This window comes from Martes martes (assembly GCF_963455335.1).
Source record: "Martes martes genome assembly, chromosome: 10".
In the NCBI taxonomy this organism is placed as follows: domain Eukaryota; kingdom Metazoa; phylum Chordata; class Mammalia; order Carnivora; family Mustelidae; genus Martes; species Martes martes.
In genome coordinates, this window is record NC_137898.1 from 99697911 (window position 1) to 99720565 (window position 22655).

The window sequence follows — 22655 nt, forward strand, 5'->3', positions numbered from 1 at the left end:
TTCTTAACCTGCTGCCTCAGATCTGGGGGTAGGAGTCAGCGGTCTGTGAACACTTTGGAGTGGGGACAAAATGACATCACTCTTTTTTCTCCTAACTGAACTCTGGCATTTCCTTCCATTTTGAACATAGGAAATAAACCATGGTAAGTCACCAGCACCTCTGACTTTGTCGCCAGTGAACACCACAAATGTTTTCCTGCCACCCTGCAGTGCTACAGATAATCTTAGGAGATCATTTTATTATTATTTCAAAATCAGCCTAGCCGTTGGACCTATTGCTAGGCTTGGCTATTTAATACATTAATATAGAAGCACATTTATTAATATATCATTAGAAAAAAAAATTTTTAAGATTTTATTTATTTATTTATTTATTTGACAGAGATCACAAGTAGGCAGAGAGACAGGCAAATAAGGGAGGGGGAAGCAGGGTCCCTGCTGAGCAGAGAGCCCGATGTGGGGCTCAATCCCAGGACCCTGGGATCATGACCTGAGCCGAAGGCAGAGGCTTTAACCCACTGAGCCACCCAGGTGCCCCTAGAAAAATATTTTAACTGTATTTTCATGTAACTGTATTTTCATTTTCATGGTTTCCTTGGTCATCCTATCTATTTTATTTTACTCATTTTAAAACACTTTTTTGTGGGGCACCTGGGTGGCTCAGTCATGTGAGTGGCTGACTCTTGGTTTTGGCTCAGGCCATGATCGCAGGGAGTCTGCCTGAGATTCTCTCCCTCTTCTCTTGCGCCTCCCCTTGCTCCTGAGCATGTACTTTCTCTCTCTCTCAAATAAATAAATACATCTTAAAAAAAAAAAAAAAAAGAAACACTTCTCTAAGAGTCCATTAGCACCACTGGCACCCCCAGACCGTGGTCTAGGCCCCTCTCTTACCCTTCTCGCTTGGCAAACTCCTATTGATCCTCCAGTGCCCAACTCAGATCTTGCCCCTAGGTAAGAAGAACCCTCCTCCTCCTTCTATGCACATCGCTCTGTGGCTCTGAGTCAGCCCCACGCTGGCGCTGCTGAGGCCCATCAACTTCCGTGTTCTCTGAATTCTTGGCCAGCTTCCACCCCAAGCTGGTTCATTATGTTGGGCCCCAATAGAGAGAAGCGTCTCCTAAAAATAAATTCTTATAGAAGGCTAAAATCTCTTACTCCCAATTCCAAAAATCCAAAAGGCTCTGAAGCTCGATGGTTTTCATCAAGTTCATTTGGTGGCAAATCTGATCTATTAAACAGATGTGGGGCTATTCATAGTATGTGAATATTTGAATACAGGTGTGCTGGGGGTTCTGCCCCAGGCCCCACCTGGAGATGTTACTTAAGATATGGTGTATGCACCACATGACTTTTCCAATTCATCGAACATTCTGGATTCTAAAAACATCTAGCCTCGCGGGTATGCGGACCTGTGCCTTCTGTTCTCAGTGTCCATCTCCCATCTCCCACACCGGACTGGGAACTCCTTGAGGGCTCAGGTCGCATCTATTCAGCTCTGGCAAAAAGGAATTGCTCAACAGATGTTTGCTCAACTGAATTGAAATGATCCGGTGTGATCCAATCCCCATGGCCCAGGGAGTTCCTGGGGTCTGGGAATCGCTCTCTCGTTCCCTATGAGGTATGCTCTGCTCAACACAAATGGAAACTGTTTATGAAGGGCCTCGGCTCTGAAACTTCAGGGACCCAGACATCTGCGTGAGGGCCCTGAGCAGTTTATGGGAGGGACAGGAGTGGGGCGAGCACATTCTATCACTGCCTCCCCGGGAGCCCGAAAGAGAGGGAATGGGGAGACATGAGTGACATTGCCATGCAACAAAGTTTCCCAGCCAGCGGAGGCACTGGAAGATAAGGGTCAGCGAAGGTGCTGGAATAAAAGACCATGATGGGGTGTTACGGGGGTGGGGGGGATTTCTTCCACTCAAGATACCAGCTCCAGCCTGGAACCCAAGTCCTTCTCTGAGTCTTCCCAGGGAGAGGAAGGGTCTGGCTGTGATGCAGACAGTACAGAGGGGTTAACCGTGGGTGTAAGGACCTATTTTATGTTTATATTTTGTCAAGAGGCTTTCATTGAGGTTAAACAAAACCTTGTTTAGCCCTTGAACTGTCCTTGCTCCCCTTCCCCCAGGGGATTCACTTAAAGGCGGGTCCCGGAAACCAGCTCCAGGTAACAATGCCCAGATACAAAGATGGGTCAGGCCAGGTGGAGACATCCGATCAGTAGGGGGTTGCATACTGTCTCCCTAGCTACCAAGGAGTATGGGCCCCCGCCCTTTGGGTACCCTTTTGGCGCCAATCCTAATCAAGGTGTAATAGGCTGATTCAAATGTCTACTAGGGTAAATTATAATTCAATTGGTCACCTAGCATCACTGTGGAGTTTCCTGTGTGTGTTACAATCTCATTGGTCACCTGTGCGTGGCCAGGCCCAACCGCATGGCCTTTGCCCTTAAAAGCTAGACTGTGAAACAGAGAAGGGTCGCCCTCTCTTGTAAGAGGTGCGGCCCCGAACGTTCGGTTAGATTCTTGATGCTTGGCACGAAATAAAGCTTTGCTTGACCTTCGCTTTGTATCAGTCTCGCTCCTTTAATCACGGACCCGTTATTGGGGCATAACAGTGGGCACCACGGATTCCAGGCCCTGTAGGGCAGGAGTGGCCTTCTGGGGTGGGGGGGGGGTGCGGGCGGGGCACTTCCAGGGAGCTACTCAGAGGCTCCCTGAGCCCCTGTGGGGGACAGGCCTGGCCATCGGGGGCTGAAAATGAGGTGGGCCAGAGAGGGCTGGGAGAACCCAGAGTCCTTCCCATCGCCTCTATCCATCTGGAAGAACCGTGTCCTCACCTGAACCAGAGCCCGTGGGAGCATGCTCCATTCTCAAACCCCACCAGAGAGCAGACAGTGGGCTGAATGGTGGGGGTGGTTGCTGATCCCCGAGCCGAGAAAGGGGGCACAGGAGGGCGAGAGTGCGAGGCCTCTGCACCTTCATGCCCCGTGGTGGGGTTCTCCCTAGTCAGAGAGCGCAGAACTGCCATCAGCCCCCCAACACTAATGATAATCTCTTCCAAGCCCTCAGCCTGGCCCCAAACCACCATGAGAGCATGTACTGGGGCATCCCAGGCGTCAGGCACCAGACTGGCAGACACGCTAGCTCCCTGAAGCCTTGTAATCACCCCAAGAGGAGGATTCACTGTAAGAACTCTTCCGCTACTACTGCTACTGTGTAAAATTTATCAAGAGGTCACCCTATATCCGGCACCACTCCAAGTCTTACAAGTGCCTCATCTCATTTAATCCTCAGAAAACCAGGCTTCCTGGGTGGCTCAGTAGGTTAAGCACCTGCCTTCAGCTCAGGTTGTGATCCCAGGGTCCTGGGGTTCTGGGATCGAGCCTGAGCCCCAGGGCTCCATGCTCAGCGGGGAGCCTGCTTCTCCTTCTCCCTCCGACCCTCCCCCTGCTCATGTTCTCTCTTTCACTCTCTCAAATAAATAAAATCTTTGAAAAAAATTAAAACCTCTTAAAGTAAGAACTATTATTAGTCTCAAATGCGAGGCACAGAAGGTAAGCCCGAGGTGCTGGTAGAGCCAGGATTAGGATCCTGGTGTGTCAGAACCTGACCCCGGTCTACACTGCTTACCCGGGCTTCCCCACCACCCTACAGAACCTTTCTGCTCCAGCCACGCCCATCTGTCACTGTGTCCCAATGCACTGTGGCTTCCTGCCCCAAGACCCTGCTTCCCTGCTCTCCGCCCACCAAACATGCTAAGGTCCCGTCCAGAGGATTTACCTGACCACCGGCTACACCTCATGCTCCCACCATGCTCTGCCCGTGTCTGAACCACACAGCAGAGCTACTTAACTTTATGTCACTTTTCGGATGTTTGGGTTTTAACCGCCTCCTGGAAAAGACTATGAGCCTCAGTTTCCCCATCTGACCCCCAACCATGAGGTGGTTGGACCAGACGATTTCTAAGCACTGCATTTCAATGTGTTTCTGAGTCCATACTGTGCATGCGTGATGTGGGGAGCTCAGAGAGTGGGGAGCAAGGAATATTTGTTGAGTGACTCATCACTACGCATGTGACTTTCTCACCGTCTCCCTTTATGCTGCCTTGGATTTGTTCTATTGAACTGATGGGGGGATGCTCACCCTTTCTTACTAGAGGTTTCTCCCAACCACCCGAGGTCACAGCCACGGAGCCTGTGAGAAGCTGGGGGAGCTCATGCGGGAGGAGGAAGCTTGCAGCCGGAGCTCCACATGCCAGGTTCCTCTCCAGGCACCCAGAGGCCACGTGGGGCCGGATAACCCGCGTGTCTTGGAGTTTCCAGGGGAAGCCGTGTGGACAGCTGATAGCACGCTTGGCCTCACAGAGACAAACCTCGGCAGAGGCAAGCGGTTGACACAGAGGCCCCCCGCTTCTAGCTCTGCAGTAAATTAAACTTCAAACTGGCTTTGGCAGGAGCAGGCGCCTCCGGGTGTTTGGATGATAAGGGAGTGGGCACTCCGTTAAGTCCAGTACGGCAGCCGGGGGAGACACACTGATCTATGGGACAGAGAGGAGGCAGGGCCCATGGGACCCTCCCTGCCCGAGAAAGGCTGAGGTGGAGATAAGATACAGACGCTGGGAGGGACAGGGCCAGGCAGGAAGGGGATGACCTCATGGGTCTTGTTCATCCCTCTTATTTCAGATCGGGGGGGATGCGTGGAGAGAGTTAGGAAGTCAAACATCAAGAAGACTGAGGCGATGGTGAGAGGAGCAGGGAGGTGAATGGACCCGGTCTCGGGTTTGAGGGAGCTTCATGGAGGACCCCGGCTTTATACAAACCCACTATATGAACATCTAAGTGAACCAGATACAGTAGGAGGTGATTTTGTACTTGTAACTTTCCAGTGTCCGGGGCTGTTATTAATGACACCCCGTCTGGTACTTCCCACCTCCCAGCCTCGTTCTGAATCATCAAATGAGGAGGTGGAACTTGGGACGCCGGAGTCTTCAGTTGCTTTACACTTAGCAGTCTTGGATTCTTGAAATAGTCATTGTTCCCCTCGACTGATACTCCCTCCCTGAACACGAATCATGACAGCACAACTCGTACAGAGCTTTTGCAAATTCACCCATTGTTGCAAGGAGGTACTACTGTCCATTGCTGGTATGTTACCACCCCAACTTAGAGCAGTGTCTCGGCTCTCCACAACCAAGAACATCACCGCCAGGGTCTCCTTGGTCCCCTGGAAGCAGAGTACCTGGCCTGGGGTGACAGGTGTGAGGTTGGGGTCACTGTTCAGGAGCCCAGATGGACTCAGATCCTTTGAAGTTAATAATGCAAATTAGCCCTGGGCACCTAACCTGGGGAAAACACAGCCCAGGATATGGAGCAGCAGCTGGCTTTGGGTGGCCCACGGCACTGCCCAAAGGCTCCACGCTGTTAGAGGCATCAAACCCTGAGAACTGGAAAGAGAAAGGGGATGTTCAGTTATGATGGATGCCCCGGGAGGGGTGCTGACATGAAGACAGGCCACTTGGGAGGTGCTGGGAGGCAGACAGGGCTGCTGTGTATGGAAGGCTGAACTCTGAACAGAGGAGAGAGGCAGATGCGGGGGAGGAAGCCTGCTTAGAGGAGGGGGTGGGAGCCAACAGCCAAGTCCACAGCAGTTGCCTACTGAATGCCAGTCCCACGCCTGAAGTAAGGCGCCTCGCCGCTGTCCTGTGCTGTGCTCCAAACGACCCCAGTAAGAGGTGTCACCATTACCCTCATTTTACCAGCACAGAAACTGTAGTACAAAACGGTCGGCGTCTCGCCCACTGTCACATAGCTAGTAAATCATAGAGCTAGGGTTTAAAGGTGGCCAGTCTGATCCTAAAATCCATGTTCTTACTCTTTGTAACACAGATGCCCCAAAGCAGGCATCATAGAGCTATTGTCCCTCCCTGATCCAGGGACCCCGTCTCCCTCCTATCTCCTTCCCCCAAAACTGCCACTGAAGTCCAGTCCCCGCCTGGCTTCAGCCAACAGCACTTGCCCGTTCTCTCCCTTACTTTGGGAGGGAAACCAAAGTTTCCAAACCAAAGAACCTTCCTGTGAACTATCTGGGTGGTACTTAAAATCCATTGTGGGGGAACAGCTCTGGCTTCAGATGAAAGGCCTTTGGGGTAGAAAGATCCAGAAGCCCTGTTTCTAACAAATGCTAATCATGCCTCAAACGCATTGAGATGTAAAAGCTGAACCAAGGGTTACGAGCTCATAAAAATACTTGGTGCCTAAAAGAAGGGCATGAAAAATATGTCCCAAAGCTCTCGAACGTGGAATAAAAATATCAGTTTCTTTTATTCCCCTGATTCATCTGGCTTAATATTTTAGAAGTATTGACTTTAAGAAGCCAGGCTGCCTGGGTCACCGGGAGAGGAAATTTACATGTGGTAAAGACCTCCAATCCCAGTGCACGATCTGTGCTCTCTGCTCCGCCAGGGAAACCCTGAAGAACCCAAGAGAAGGAAGGGGCTGGAAGAACGCTCTACAGCACTATCCAGGAATCTGGCCCCTTGTCAAAGACCTGTCCTTCTGGACAAGGAACCACCACAAACCAGACGAGGAGATTCACAAGAAGTTGTCGCCGGTATTTCTGATCTCATTCAGAAGATGCAGAGAAATTGGAATCTTACTTTCATTGTGCTAGAATTTCATCTCTCTGCCAGCGAGGATTTCTACCGGCTCCTTGCTGAATCCCCAGGGCCTAGAACAGAGTACAGCTGGCGTTCACTACATATGTATTACCTGATTGACTGAATAAGTGTGTGGCTATTTCAGGCACCTGTTCTGCCTCCATTCCCCCATCGGGACGAAACTGTGTCCACAGATCCGGCTGGTCTCACCAGTCCTGTTCTGTTAGGCAGGAACCCATCCTCGGACCCTAAGCCTGGACGCTCGTAGTTATTAGGCCCGTCTGGCCAACAGCTGTGACTGGTGAGATCGGCCATGCAAGATGTGCTGGACCCAGCAGATCCTCTACCTTGGAAATGCAAACCAAGAGATGCTGAGGGAAGCTGCCGCTGATGTACACACAGGGGAGAGACTGCGAGCCGGTGGACGGCAGGGTCTGTGTCTACCTCGTTCTCTGCACTGTCCCCAAGGCAGAGACAGAGCTGCTGTCTTCCTCCCTTCCTGCTCTGTCTGGATCCACAGGACACCCTACCTACTGCACTTGGGCTGGTGGGATGTGTCTCTTCTCTCACAGCACTAATGGCCCAGATCAGAGCACTGCTGAATCCTCCTCTCCTGCCCCAGAAGACCAGCTGTCTCAATATATACCTGAGCAAGTTGTTCGTCTTTTTGTCTGTTTTTGCCATTGAGGTTAAAATGGGTGACGAAGGGAGGAGATGGGGCGGAATCTTAGGGAAGAGACCTTATCGCCTCTCCAGGCTGGGGGGCTCCTCTCCCTCCTTCTGCACTGGGGTTGTTCATGGCCAGCTCGGCTCTGAGCCACCGGCCCACTGACTGGGGAAGCTCAGCCTGGAAAGTTGTCAAGGTAAAGCCAGCAACACACCAGAGGATTCCAGGGAGGTCGTGGTGGCCTCGGTGCAGCCTTGCAGCGGGAGCTCAGGACTCCAGGGTTTAGCACCGGCTCAGCCCTTGACTCCTCTGTGGATGGGCAAGTTACTCATCATCTTTGAGCTTCAGCTTCTCTTGTGAATCGGGGACAAGAACACTTAACTCTCGCGTTGGTAGAATCAAAAGCAGTGCCCAGCACGTGGTAGGGGCTCCACACATGGGACCTGAGTGCCCTACTGTGTATGTCTGTAAACCCCTGCAACTCACAGAGGATTTTGCTATATTTCGCATCCTTTAAACCCCACAACAACCTACAAGATTGGCAAAGGAGAGCCTAGCATTCCCATTTTGCAGATGAAGAGATTGAGGTTAAACAGGGATATGTAATTTGTCCAAGGTCACCCACAGAGCGGTTAAACTCCATCCCAAGTCCCACAATGCTGCCCTCCGCACAAACAAGCAAGATAGGTGATCAGATGTGTGTTGACTAAGTGACCCCCCCCCCCCAGCTAGCTACACCCGTCTTTTCTAAATCACGCACAAGGTTTCATTCAGGGGTTTGTGTACAATATGTCCAGGAGATGAATGAATCCATAGATGAAGGAATGAATGAGTGGGTGAATGAGCGAATGAATGAATGAGCATCCTGTCTTAATTCTACTTCACACACACTTGGCAACAAAAACTGGGAATCTCCCCCAGACTGAGCCCTTCGGGGCCTGCTGGTGCATGTTTCTGCCCCTCTCCAGAGAATCTCTAACCACAGGCCTGGGGACGGGTGCAGCTCACACTACCTCAGCCCCTCTTACCAGCAGGGAAAGCAGAGGGCAGCCCTGCTCATTCTACGTACTGGTTTCTGCAGTCTCGTACTCGCTGTCTCTGAGAAGTTCAAAGATGTCCACTTCGACCTTGGCCTTGCCCAGCCTCTCAGGAGCGCGGTTGATGCGGTTCTTGGCCAGGGTGATGGAGAGCCGCTCCCCTCTGCTGCACTCCATGGGATCATCCAAGATAGCAGCTGTGGGCAGGCAACCACACGGAGACAGTTGGTACCCTCTCCTGTTACCCTCCTCTTTCTCCAGTCTCTCCTCCCCTGCCCCCCACTGCCACCTCTGCCAGACAGCTCCCCGCCTCCCCTCCGCCCCCGTGCCGTTCTTGGAACTATTCCAAAAGCAAGTCCTCTACATGCTGAGGGTCTTGGTTCGTAGCCACGCACGGCCATGAATTCTAATGCGCCTATCCACCTCGGAAACCCCGAAATGTCACAGCAGGCCACCGGGGTCTACGTGTACCAGACCCAGATGTGGTGACATGCTTGGAGGTACGCCGACACGCACACACAGGCACAGACGTGCAAAGGAAGGGACACAGGGGCCGTCCTTTGGAAATGGTATTCTGGGCATCTGCAGGACTCTGCCTGAGACAGGAGAGGGGGAAAGGAGACCAGGCACGAGAGGGGGAGTCGTGGCACACTCGGCCGCACGCCAGCTCTCCAGGCTCGGACACTGAGGAATCATGTTGGCTGGTGGGCCAGGCAGGTTCTCGGAACCTCTTTTCCTCCCTGAACATGAAGAGTAGGAAGACAACCTCAGGGCCTTGGTGGTGTGAGCATTCAGTAAGATAATGTCTGTAAGCGACACATCACACGCATTGGACTGGCGTGACTTAAAACGAGTGGTTGGAGTCATTTAGTTCCACGAGCTGCCCATCTTCCAGAAGCAGCATTAAAGGTAAGAGTTCTGGAAACCTAGAGACCTGCGTTCAAATCCCAGGTCCGTCCCACAGCAGCTCTGAGACCTATTTCCTTGCTTGTAGAATGGGGAGAGATCCCACTCCTTGGGCCATCATGACAATGACCTGAATGGTCTGTGTCAAGCGCTTGGCCCAGTACCTGAAAAGCTCAACAAACCTAGCTCTGGGTAGCCTTCGTTCTCTTGGTAGAGGAAGTTACAAGACTGCAAATCTCTGCAAATCTCTACAAAAACCTGTACATACATGCTTATCACAGCGCTCTGCATAATAGCTCAAAAGTAGGAAAATCCAAGTGCCCGTCAACTGATAAATGAGTAAGGCAAATGTGGTGTATTCATACAATGGGACAGTGTTCAACAAGAAAAAAGAATGAAGGACTCACACGGGCCACCACATGGATGAACCTTGAAAACGCGATGCTAAATGAAAGAAGCCGGACACAAAAAAACACGGGATGATCCCATTGGTAAGAAATTTCCAGTAAGGTAAATCCACAGAGAGAGGAAGTAGATCAGTGGTTGCCCAGTGGCAGTGGTGGGAAAGCTGAGACAAATGGCGGGGGGGGGAGTTGACTACTAACACATACACAGTGGTTCATTTGGGGGTGCTGACTCTGTGAATACACTAAAAACCAATGAGTTGTATATTTTAAATGGGTGAATCGTGTGGCATATGAATTACACTTTAATAAAGCTCTTACAGAAAAAAAAAAGAAGAAGAAGTATCAAGCTTATCTTTCAGAGGTTGAAGGCTCAGAAAAGCGACATGGGGTATCGATCCAAATAGGTTTCACCGACATGTGAAATCTTTGCGACTGGCGTGGACAGAAGAGACCCAGGTCCCACGCTGTCTTTTCTGTACACTGCTCCCACACCTACTGTGACCCATTTTCCAACCCGAAATCCAGGGCACAGAATATTACAAAGCCTTTTCCCCCCCGTGATGTGTGGATGTGTTTATATGCACAGCCTTGTTGGATGATAAAAATCAGATTTCGTTGACATTGGTTGGGCCACACGTTGGGTAACAGAGGCGCATCCCAAGACCCGCCATTCAAGTGGGCTTCTGGAAATTACGCAGCGAAATCCTCAAACACCCGGTGTGATCACCACCTGTAAGAGCAGCCCAAAGAGCTACACATGCGTGATTGAAGAGACTGAGGACACCCAAAATATCTACCCAGGTAACCTCAGGAAAGCAAGACCAGGATGAGAAGTTTCCTCGGGAAGCAGACACCTAAAATATTGTGCTACAATGTTCCAGGAGGAAGACTCTGGGAAGAAAAAGGAAGTAGGGCAGCCTGTAGAAGTGATTCTTAAATGGTGTTCCTTGGAGGGCCCTGGACTCCATCAGGAAGCAGAGGGAGAGGCCACATGGGGGTCCCAAGCCCCTGCCAGCTTCAACAAGCACACCTCCACACCCGTCAGTTTTGGATACTGGGGCTCCACAGAAGACTTGATATGGGGGAAAAAAATGTTTCGCTGTTAAAAATAAAATAGAAATCATTACTCTAACCCTAAAACATAGAAAAGAGACATCAGCCATGTCAGGAATTGGCATAGCCATCACACACAAGTCATGAGAAAGAGGCACAAGATCCCTGACACTTGAGTTTTACGTGAACAGGCCCACATTTATTCCGTGACATTAGCGTTAAGTGCTGAGTGGATATGGGCTCACTTAATCTCTGTAATGATTCTGAGATGAGCGTGTTCCTCCTGTTGTCCTCGCTTGGAGATGAGAAAATGGTCAGAGAGGTCGAGGGACCTGCTCACATTCACAGGGCTGGTGAGGGGGAGAGGCGGAAGGTGACCCCAGGTCGGCCTCATGCAGACCCTCTACCCAGAACCAAGGCTCATCTTCCTTCTAGTAAAACTTGTCTTTGTCAGGATTTGCTGCTGAGAAGGGGGTGTACTAGGCAGGGGTGTCTTAGCTCAGGCTGCGGCCACAAAATACCATAGACTGGATGGCTTATACGGCAAACATTTCTTTCTCCCAGTTCTGGATGGAGGTGGGGGGACCTGAGATCAGGGTGCGGGCAGAGCTGGGTTCGATGAGGGGCCTGCTTCCTGATTTGCGGACCTCTGCCTTCTCACATGGTCCTCATAGGGTGGAAAGAAAGGGACAACATTCTCTGGAATCTTCTACGGGCACTCATCCTGTCCTTGGAGGCCCTCATGACCTCATCTAGATGGAATGCTTCCCCAAGGTCCTGCCTCCTAATACTAAGCTATCAGTGGTGGGGTTGGAGGCGGGGCTAGGATCTCAACACGTGAATTTTGGGAGGACCCAGTTCCATTCATCGCAGCGGAGCACATGAACTTGGCAGCCTCCTTAAGGAAAGAAAGTGTCACTAAGGCAAATCAACTCTGAAACACTAACAGGCAGGACCTTGGGCCTCTGGACATTCCCTTAGCTAATGCTCCCAAGCCCCACAAGATTTCTAGATGAGGGGGCATTCTTCTCTTTGGACCATATGATCTTTAAATGTTAGGAAATCGCCTGCAATAAAATAAGTAATAAAATAATCTCTCAGAAAACGCCCATGTCCCCTGTCAAGCTAAAGGAGCTCAGCCCTCTGGCAGGGGAGGGGATTTACTTCAGTAATGCTTTAATAGGGTCGTTCAGGCTTTCGACACCGGTCTTGCCTCTGTCCCATCAGTAGACAAAGGGCACAATCACACCTAAACCACAGGAGGCACCGCACACCCAATAGTCTGTTTCAGGGTTGTGTGCTCTCTTCTTGAACAGTGTGCACTGAGGACACGTGCCATGGACTGAATGTTGCCCCCGCCACCACTGCATTCACATGTTGAAACCTTAGCCCCCAACACAAAGACATTTAGAGACAGCGCTTTGAAGAGGTAATCAAAGTGATATGAAAAGTCGTTAAGAGTAAGCCCTTGATCGGATAGGATGGGTGTCCTAAAGGACACGGGAGAGACCTCTTTCTCTCCTACTACGTGAGGACACAGCGAGAAGGCAAGCCAGAAAGCAGGCTCCTCTCACCAGAAACCGAGTCTGCTGGCACCTTGACCTTGGACTCCCAGCCTCCAGAACTGCGAGAAATAAATGTCTGTTGTCGAAGCCAGGAAGGCTGCGGCGTTTTGTTATGGCAGCCCCGAGCCGACAGAGATAACGTGCCAGTGCAAACCCAGATGTACGGGACGTCAGCCAGCCGCGGGACACCACAGAATCAACTCACAGAGCGTCACTGGACATACTTTGAGACAGAGGGAGCATGGCCAGGTGTGGAAGAGGGAACGTGGGGATTTTCTATTAAGGGGCCTAGGAGGTCCCCTGAGTACCTCCTTCTTCTCTCCCTCCCCACAGGGTCTAAAGAAGGGCTCTGCACTCCATCCAACCTCTGCGCTCTGGGTACCACTTTTCTTTAGATTTGGGGTTTTAGACAATGATTAACTCCTGTCTGGGAACAGTCTCAACTGGGTGGTTGGTTGGCATCAAACGTATTGGGATCAGAATAATCAGGACGATGACAGGAACCCAGAGGCTGGGGCTGTGGACACAAAGGGTGAGGGGCCAACTCGGGCCCTGTTGGGACACCAGAAGAACATGTTCCCAACAGGCGGTTACCAAGAGCACCTTGCTGTTTGGTAGTCCCCAACGAGGGGCCCCCGGGGGTGGAGAGCAGTGTACTCAGACCGAGTGTGCCGCTGATGTTCCTGGCCCCACGTTCTTTCCCACAAGCCCTGTGACCACGCTGGGCCAGGATGCTCCGAGCTCCCAGCTGCTGCTTAATGAGGAGCAGTAGCACCTGGCACAGCCGCCATCCCCCAGGACTGCTCTGCAGAGAAGCGAGCTAGGAGACACGGGAAGGTCCGGGGCTACAGCCAGGACAAGGCTGAGATGGGGACAGGTGATCAGGGAGCAGGGTCTTTCCCAGGTTTCCAGCCGTGGGGACTTGTGCACAGTGATATGTACATCACATGTCCTCAACAAGCCTCTCTTGCGCCCAGGGAGCTGGTGACCCTCAACATTGACATTGGGCTTTTCTTCCCACGAGCCAATAGCTTTACCTCCGCCCAGTTCTCTCTGAGTTCTAAGGCTCGTGCCAAGGAAAAAGCGGCCTCTTGACTCTGTGCCCACCTCTACCCTAAGGTCTTCTCTCCATGTTCTGGGCCCAGGCCTACATCTACTCTGGAGAGGATGCCTCCCCGGGGCTGGCAGGCCTGGCTGTGCCCACTCTAATCCTTTCTGGTTCACCCCGTGAGTGTGGCCATGATTATCACTCATCTGCTCAAAGTCCTCAGGCCTCCCCATAATCCGAGGGTTGGTCCCATTTGAGTATCTAGAATGGAACCAGGCCCTCTGCAGTCTAGCTTCCCAATGCCCTTCTAGCTGGAGCACCGCCTGCCACTCACACAGCAACAGCACCCCCATGTTAGGACAGGAGCTGGCTTACCTTCCCTCTCCCATGCCTTTGCTGACACCAGCTCTGTCCCTTCTTCCCCTGAGACCCACCTCTTCCAAGAAGTCCTCCCTGACTCCCCCAGCCCAATGCGCTCCTTAGGTTTCCCAAGAGACCACTCACTGCCTTGGAGGGCTGTTTACCTTTTACATCTCTCTCTAGAACTTTCCTCAACTAGCTTGAACCTAAAAAGCTCAGAGTGATCTCTCCTTCCTTTGAAACTCCCAGGTTCCCCATCCCAAATTAATTCCCTCTTCCTTAAAACTCCCACAGAAATTTCTCTGTACCTTTCATTAGACACGAATCACTTTTGACTTTTTTATTATGCCTATCTGTTTCTCCGTCTTTTCTCCCCGAGGCAGCTGGCTTCTTGAGGCTGAGGGCCACGGCTGATTCATCTCTGTTCCTGAACAATTCCAGACGCACGTGCAGGAGCCCCTAATGAATGGTTATTGAGTGAAAGAATAATGTGACACGGTGCAGAAGCACTCGCTGTTTGCTGAGGCGGAGGGCGGTCCCCCCGAACCCATGCTCCACGGTGCAGGGCCAGCGGGGTCCCCCCGGGCACCTGGGGGCTGGTACTTCTACTCTCCGCTCACCTGGGGGAGCTGGAACAGGGCTTGCCCCCAAGAGCCCAGCAGTGACGCCTCCGGTTGGAAAATCAACCTCCCTTAATCCTTCGGATCTTCCAGAATCTCCCTCCTGAAGACTTCCAAGCACTCTGATAACTCTTAACTCTTAAAGCGGGGAATAAAGAGGTTTTACGGGAGAGTCTTGACAGGCAGGCTCCATAGCCCTTCTGTCGGCTGTGCAGCTCAGCCGGTTAGAGACCTGTCCTAACAAGAAGAGACCCTTGGAGTTCCAGGGAGGCAGCTGGCTTCGCTCCCAGCCCGAGTGTCACCTGCACCAGCTTCCCCTGCTCACCTCTGTGCTCTCGTGTCCCTTTCTGTACCCCAGACCCAGACCCAGTCATCCCTCCTGCTGGAGAAAGCCACGCCACTGTGCAGGCCACTCCAGCCCAAACCCACAGCCTTCCTCCTCCCCTGGGGGGCAACCCAGGACCACCCTCTGCCCTTGGCCTCGCCTGGCCAGCTCCCTCTCACATTCCAGACTGTGTCTGCTGGGGCTGCCATCACAAAGCAGGGCAGACGAGTGACGCTTAAACAACAGAAATTTATTTTCCAGGAGTCAGAGATCAAGGTGTGGGCAAGGCTGGTTTCTTCTGAGGCCTCCCTCCTCCATTCTCTCCCTGCGTCCTCACTCAGTGCACAGCTGTATCCTAATCTCCTCTTCTTATGAGGACACCTGTCATACTGGATTACGGCCCACCCTGATGACTTCATTTTAATTTAATTATCTCTTCAAAGACACTGTCTCCACATGCAGTCTCACTCGGAAGGGCCTGGCTGGAGTTAGGACTTTAACATATGAATGGGGGAGCTGGACAGAAGGCCCATTCCCTGGATTTTCACCTCTAGCCATCACCCAGCTCCCACTCCCTCTCTCGTCCACAGAGAGGTTAATCCGAAGCCATTTGCAGGGAACTGTCTATACTTCGTGCCTCTACCTCCTTTTTTTTTTTTTTTTAACGTATGTGTGTATGTATATAATCTCTATACCCAACATGGGGCTCAAACTCATGACCCCACGATCAAGAGTCACATTTGGAAGCGATTGGAACAGCTAGGCGCCCCTTTCCAGCAGGCTCAGATCATGAGGGCCCCTGTTCTAGGGGAGCCCTACCACACCCAGCTCTCCTCTCCCGACACCCTGCCCCACCATGCTTCCCTTCTCCCCTTGATCCTCCGCCTCTCCCCCAGACCAGCTTTTTCCCCTTCTCGAGGACGTGCTCAGGGACCCGACATGGACCGCACAGACCGTGTATGACCCTCTGGCTCGCCCGTCCCTCTTACCTCCAAACCAAACGGGACTTCTCAAGTGATTGCTCAACATTTCGCTGACTTGACTTCATCTCACATCCCCTTCGGCCACTATAAGCTGCCTTCCGTCCCCACCAGCCCACTCATGCTGTGCATACAAAGTCACGGAAACAGTCATTGTTGTGAAGTCAGGGGACGCTTGGATTCTTCGATTCTATCACTAGCTGGCATTATTGTTCGCCGTCTGCCGGGGGCCATTCCAAGATCATCGCCTGTGTTGCTTCAGGTAATCCTCACACAATCCCGCAACATACTGCCCCATTTTGCAGGTGAGAAAACTGAGAGAGGGGCAGGGTGAGCAACTTGCCCAAGATCACACAGCTCTTAATGGCCACCTGGGTTTGGAGCCTGTGAGCTGCCAGACCGCTCGGTAGCCGCCTGCTGGTTTCCTCTGAACCTGAGAGCTGAGCGTCTGGAGTCCCGAGTTCCAAGTCCTTTGCCTGAGACTCTCAGTTTTGGAGGCTTCCATGACACGAAGCCTCTGGGGCTTTCCTCCTGCTTCTCTGCCCATTCTGTCAAGGTCCGCTGCCTCTGGCTGACCCTGCAACACTGGAGAGCCCCCAGGTCTGTGCACGGCCCTTCTCTTGACTCACTCCCACAGGCTGCCAGTGATCTTGACCCATTACCGATGCCCACCTGCCTGAGGACATCTCCACATAAACGTTCGATGAGCATCTCAAATTGATTAAGACCCAAAGGCAACTCACCCTCTTCCCTCCTATGTTCTTCCTGAGTTTAGCTAATGACAGCGCCAGCCCTCCAGGCATTGTGGCCTTACCTCCATCCCTCACCTCCAACGGCTCTGGCTTTGCCCCTCACTATTTCCCAGGTCTGTCCCCTTTTCTCTCTCTCAGCCCCATGGTCCAAATTCAGTCCTTTCCTCTCGACCACTCAACAGCAACCTCTTCCCTCTCACCTGGTTTTCCCACCAAATGTTCAGCCACCATGTGGCAGTCCTCAGCCATGCCCACACGCAGGTGCTGGTCACCGAAAGGCGCAAACCCCTGCTTTTAGCTTTCGGTCTCAAAATAAATGGAATTCTTTGGTGTGCTGCACAAGACCTGGCTCCCTCTCTCGAACCTTATGTTCTGCTTCTCTCTCATCCCTCTCTACTTTCTAGAAATACCGAAAGATCATAGCACCACCTAAACCCACACGCGTGCACGCACACGCATGCTGTCGGGTCTCTGGGCACTTGTACACATGCTCCTCCTTCCGCCTTTGCCCCATGGCTCACTGACTGCTCTCATTCAGCATGAGTCCTCGGCTCAGACATCCCCTCCTTCCGGAAGCTTTCTCTGAACACGGAAGTTGATCAAGGGCCACAAGGATGTACAGCCATAGAGTCCCACACATACTCTATTTCCAAATGATCAGTTTCATCTTTAACATCTCCTCTTTAATCTTTTCTATCCCCAGTGGCTGGCACCCTGCCTGACAACAGGAGGCACTCTGTAAATGTTTGAGCCAAATTCGTCTTGGCTTTTGAAGGATGTTATGCCAACTTCTAGTCCTTCCTTCAAAATTACTACTCTGACCCATACGTACATGGCCAGCTGATTCTGACAAAAGTGCATTTAAAAAATGATATTTTCAACACATTGCACTGGAACAGTTGGATATCCATACGTTGAGGGAAAAAAAAAAAAAGAACTTCCAACCCTGTCTTGTACCATACATAAAAATTAACACAAAACAGATCGTAGACCTAAGCATAAAACCTAACATTATAAAACTTCTAGAAGAAAATCTTTGTGACTTTTAGTTGGAAAAGATTTCTTAGAAATGTCACCAAGAGGGGCACCTGGGTGGCTCAGTGGGTTAAGCCTTTGCCTTCAGCTCAGGTCATGGTCTCAAGGTCCTGGAATCGAGCCCCACATCGGGCTCTCTGCTCAGCAGGGAGCTGGCTTCCCCCACCCGCCTGTCTCTCTCTGTCTGCCTCTCTACCTACTTGTGCTCTCTGTCTGTCAAATAAATAAATAAATAAATAAAATCTTTTTAAAAAAAGTCACCAAGAGCAAAACCGATAAAATAAAAAAAAAAAAAAACTGACAAAGTGGACTTTATCAAAATTAAAAATGTCTGCTCTTCAAGAGACACCATGAAAAATAGAATGACAAGACACAGGCTGGGAGAAAATATACAAAGAGCATATATGTGCTGAAGCTCTTGTATCCAGAATATGCAAAGAACTCTTAAAACTCGATAATAAACCAAACAATCCAATTTTTAAAGATTTTTTTTTTTAGTCATCTCTACACCCAGCATGGGGCTTGAACTCGCAACCCTGAGATCAAGAGTTACACACTCCACTGACTGAGTCAGCCAGGTGCCCCGCAAACAATCCAATTTTTAAGCAATGTCCCCAAGATGTGAATGTATACTTCACCAAAGAAGTTACATGGGTGGCAAATAAATATGTGAAAATACGCTCCACATTATTAGTCTTGGGGAAATACAAATTAAAACCATAATGAGATCTTGCCATCAACCTACTAGAATGGCTAAAATTAAAAAGCTTGACCACACCAAGCCAGCGAGGATCTGGAAGGACTGGAATGTTCATACACAATTGGTGGGAACATAAAATGGCATAATCACTTAAAAAACTGTTTGGTCATTTTTTAACAAGTTAAACCTCCCCCTACCATACGATTCAGCCATTCTACTCCTAGGTATTTATCTAAAAGAAAGGAAAACCTAGTCTACGCAGAAACTCATACATAAATGTTCATAGCAACTTGCTCTGTGATAGTCAAAGACCAGAAACAACCACCCATAAGGGAATAAATAAACAAGCTGTGGTATACCCATACAACAAAATACTACTCACTAATAAAATGGAATTTAAGAAGTCAGACAAAAAGAGCATGACTTTATGATTCCATGTATATATTCTTCTAGAAAATACACACTAGACTGTAGTGATGGGAAGCAGATCGGTGGTTGCCTGGGGACTGCCTGGGATGGCTGAGCAGAGGAAGGAGGGGAAGTGAAGAATGAGAGTGGCCCCAAGAAATTTTTCTTGGGTGATGGAAAACTGCATCATCTGAACTGTGGTGATGGTATAACAGGTGTACGAACGGCAAAGCTTATCAAATTGTCTGCTTCAAAATAGAGGCAGTTTATCATATGGAAATGATACCTCAATTTTTTTTAAAAACACTTTGATGAGAAAAAAGTTACTATTCTTCTGGCTCTTTCCTACGTTTTCTTACCCTCTGTCCTCACCCTCAGCCAATGAGACATTTTAAACTCTGTGATCTATACCTACTGCCTCCAATTCCTCTGCATCTTCTCCACCCTGAGCCTCCACCACCTCTGAATTCACTAAGGTTCTCCTTCCTTACAAATCTTCCCTTGGAGGCCCTTCCAAACTCCATGTCCCAAGTGTAACCCATTATCTTTTCGTAGAATGGGGGGCTCTTTCTGCCTTCCTACACGCGATCCATGGCGGAGCTGTTCTGCTCTCTCCCCAGCCCTCCCGCCACTGTACCGAGGACCACCAAGGGATGTGCCCCCAAACCCTGCTCTCTTTCTGCTCCCACTACCATCCCCCGCCTCTCCCCTGTGAAAACCCAGCTTCTCCATGTTGCAGATTCACCTGCCTCCCATCCACACCCTCCACAATCTAGCACCACACACCTTTCCAAGCTCATATTCTACCAAACTCTTTGACCACTCAGCTACATCAAGGTAGTCCTTGCTGAACACTGAGTGGAGTCTGTCACTTTGTCCTCTCTTTTTTTCGAGGTAATCTCTTCTTCCTGGAAAGCATTCTGCTTTTCTTTACCCATATCCAAACCCTACCTAAATTCTGCGCCATTCTCAAGTTCCCTCCGGCCCGGACCCAGGCAGGTGCTGGACAACTCCAGCCCGCACTGATTCTGCCGGCTTCGAATCCTCCAATGCTCTCACGGTCTGTGCCATTCATTTAGCACTTAATCTTGTGCTTTGTAATTGAAACAGGCAATGCGTTCATCCACTCAATCATTCCTTTATTTATGAATTCATCAAATACCTATTAAAGCATCTATCTTAACCAAGGCACTATGTACGTAGAGAAGGATAAGATGTATCTCTGCTTTTAACGTGTCCAGAGGAGAATGCAGCCATAAAATCAAATAGCCACAACCTGATACGGTTAAGTGTTATGACCAAACCCCATTATGATCCATCTGTAAGCCATCCAGGTGCTGGAAAATTGCAGAAAACTACGAGTGGGTCTTTGGCTCTCAAAGACATTTGCGGGGAGGGGTTTAGAGACAATAAGTGGTTTACGAGAGAAAACCACAGAGTTCGCAGGAAGCACAGATTCTTCTGGGTAGTGGAGAGAAGTTGTTGGGATGGCCTCGATCTATCTATCTATTGCACACAGGAGTCCAGGGGCTACTGCCTCCCAGGTACTGCACCAGGCTTCACGGAAGACACAACTTTGAAGCAGGCCCGTGAGCATCCCAGGGAGGCCGGGAAATGAGGTGCGTTCCAGCATGCAGAGCTTCTAAATGCTTCAGCAGGTGTCAGGGGCCCAAACACCTGGCAGAAGAGGCTGGAAGGGAGGAAGCCGTCTGAGCAGGAAGGACCTTGTGTGTCATGCCAGGGAACTGAATGGAGGTGACAACAGGAGGACCTTCAACAGACGGTGACGTCATCAGATTTGCATTTTAGCGCCATCACTCATGGCATGGAAGATGGACGGGGGCGGCAACCGACCGATGAGCTGGGAAGAGGAGTCTGGGGTGATGTCAAGAACCCAGGAAAGAGAGATGAGGCAGGTGCCGAGGGGCAGGACAGTGAGGGATGGAGAGGGATGGGGCAGAGCTGAGCACGATTCGTGGGATGCCACGAACAGAGCGGCTGCCTGTGGAGGGTAGGAGGAGATGTGAAGGGCTCCTGGTTCAACTATTTAGATGGAGACGGTGACGTCATTGACTAGCATCGAGAACACAGGGGTGTAAAGATGAAGGCTATTCGTTCTGTTTCTGGAGAAGGACCCAGGTGATGAGTCTGGGATTGTATTTAAGCTCGGGGCACTCTGTTTAGCAGAGACAGTCACTGGCCTGGCTCCCCAGAGAACAATCCAGGCTCGAGACACAGGGTGGACCATGGAGAGACAGGAGGGATGAGGCTCAGGCCCTGGGGTCTCAACATCTGGGGAGAAGGTAGGGAAAGAGAAGCTGATGCAAGAGGCTGAGACACAGCACTGAGGCTGGATGAAAGTCAAATAAGATAAGAACTGAGAACGTTCTAGGAGATTCGGCAACTAGGCAGTCACCGGGGACCCTGGTGAGAGCCCTTCCAGGAGAAGGTGGGGATAGCAGGCAGCCCCAGCTGCTCAAGAAGGAGGTGAGAAGGTGAAGGAGTCTGGGAGCTTGTGTTCAAGGGAAGGAGAGGGATTAGGGCAGCAGGTGGAGTGACTCACTTTGCCCCAGGAAGGGTTTTCTAATTCGCAGGAGAGGGCCTCAGGAGAAGGAGCCCGAGGGCAGGGAGAAGCTGATCTTGTCAGAAGCAAGGGGGCACTGTCCCCGCGAGTGCTGCAGAAAGGCCAATAGAGAAAGAGCCTGGGGCACAGGGTGTAGGTTGGGGGGGGGGGGGAGGCTGAGAGGAAGGAGAGCCCACCGCAGAGACCCAGAGACCGCAGAGACCGCAGAGACGGCAGAGACCGCTCTCTGGCCCAGGGCCTTTCTCCCATTCTTCCTTTTAATCATGAAACACTCTTAAGTGCCACCTGCACGCACGGCTGCCCAACCCCAGACCATGTTCCCCAGCCTCTTCTGCAGCTGGGGGAGGCCAGGAGCCGAAGGGGGACAGGGTGCTTGAGTGGAAACAACCATGACACATCCAGGCCGTCCCCTTGCCCTGGACTCCCTTTCCCTTTTCCTGCTGACTGTAAATAGTGACAACAGGAATGCACGGAGGCTATGCACTGATGAGGGCAGCACGTCTTCCTGGGCCCCGCCCGCCCCTAGCCAGCCCGGGACCAAGGCCGACCCAGGGACTCACACCCGAGAGAAACACCCTTCTGTCTTTGAAACACCGCACGTTCCTTCAGCTCGCTGTGCTACCAGGCAGCCGAAGCTCCAGCTAAGTACCGTCCAGCAGAAACGCGACGTGAGCCATGCTTGTAACCTGACGTGTTCTAGCAGCCACATTCCGAACAAGTAAGAAAAAGCAGGCAAAATCATGGGAGCAATTTAAACATTTTATTTAACCCAAATTTCCAAATGTGACTCTTTATACCATATAAAATCACTGAGATCTTTCATATTGTTTTCATACTAAAATCCAGTGTGTACTTTATCCTTAAACAGCTGAGGGGCCCCTGGGTGGTTCAGCAGGTGAAGCTCCTGACTCTTGGTTTCGGCTCAGGTCACGATCTCAGGGTCGTCAGATCGAGCCCCGTGTGGGGCTCCACGCTCAGTGCAGGGTCAGCTTGGGATTCTCTCTTTTTCTCTCACCCTCTGCCCCAACCCCTGCAGACTCGCATGAGCTCATGCTCTCTCAAATAAATAAGTAAATAAAATCTTTAAAAAAAAAAATAAACAGTCCATCTGAATTCAGATAAGCCATATTTCAAGGGCTTGAGTGTTAGTGGCTACAACACCGCACAGTGTCAGTCTAATACTCATCGGTATGGCTCTAACTAAACATGTGGGGGAAGGGGGAGTTGAGGGAGACTGAGCTCGACCATTTCTATTGTCTCTGAAAAGAGGCAAGATCATCACCTTCTGATGTCATCCTTGCAACAGTGGCAAAGATGGCGTAGGTGGTTTCAGGCGAAAGCTAAGAACAGGTGTTCCAACATGTAACCATGTTTCTGTTTGGACCCAGATGAAATGAAGAGAGGCCGTTTTTTTGTTTTTTTGGTTTTGTTTTTTTGTTTTTTTTTTTTGCAAGCAGTCTCAGGACACAGACAAAAGCAAGGCAGGTAGATGTCTGTACTGTCAAGGGTGGGAGGCACCGTGTGGGAAGGCGGGATGAGGGGACACAGGAGTTG

At 50.9% G+C, this 22655-nt stretch overlaps 1 protein-coding gene across 1 annotated transcript in view; it reads right to left on the reverse strand.

Moving 5' to 3' along the window:
- The window catches only part of GRIK4 (glutamate ionotropic receptor kainate type subunit 4), a 289498-nt gene that overhangs the window by 163870 nt on the left and 102973 nt on the right, over positions 1-22655 (reverse strand). The window contains exon 2 of the mRNA XM_080817730.1: positions 8391-8555. Coding sequence (XP_080673856.1) covers positions 8391-8555 — 165 coding nt within the window. The remainder of the gene's footprint in view (positions 1-8390; positions 8556-22655) is intronic.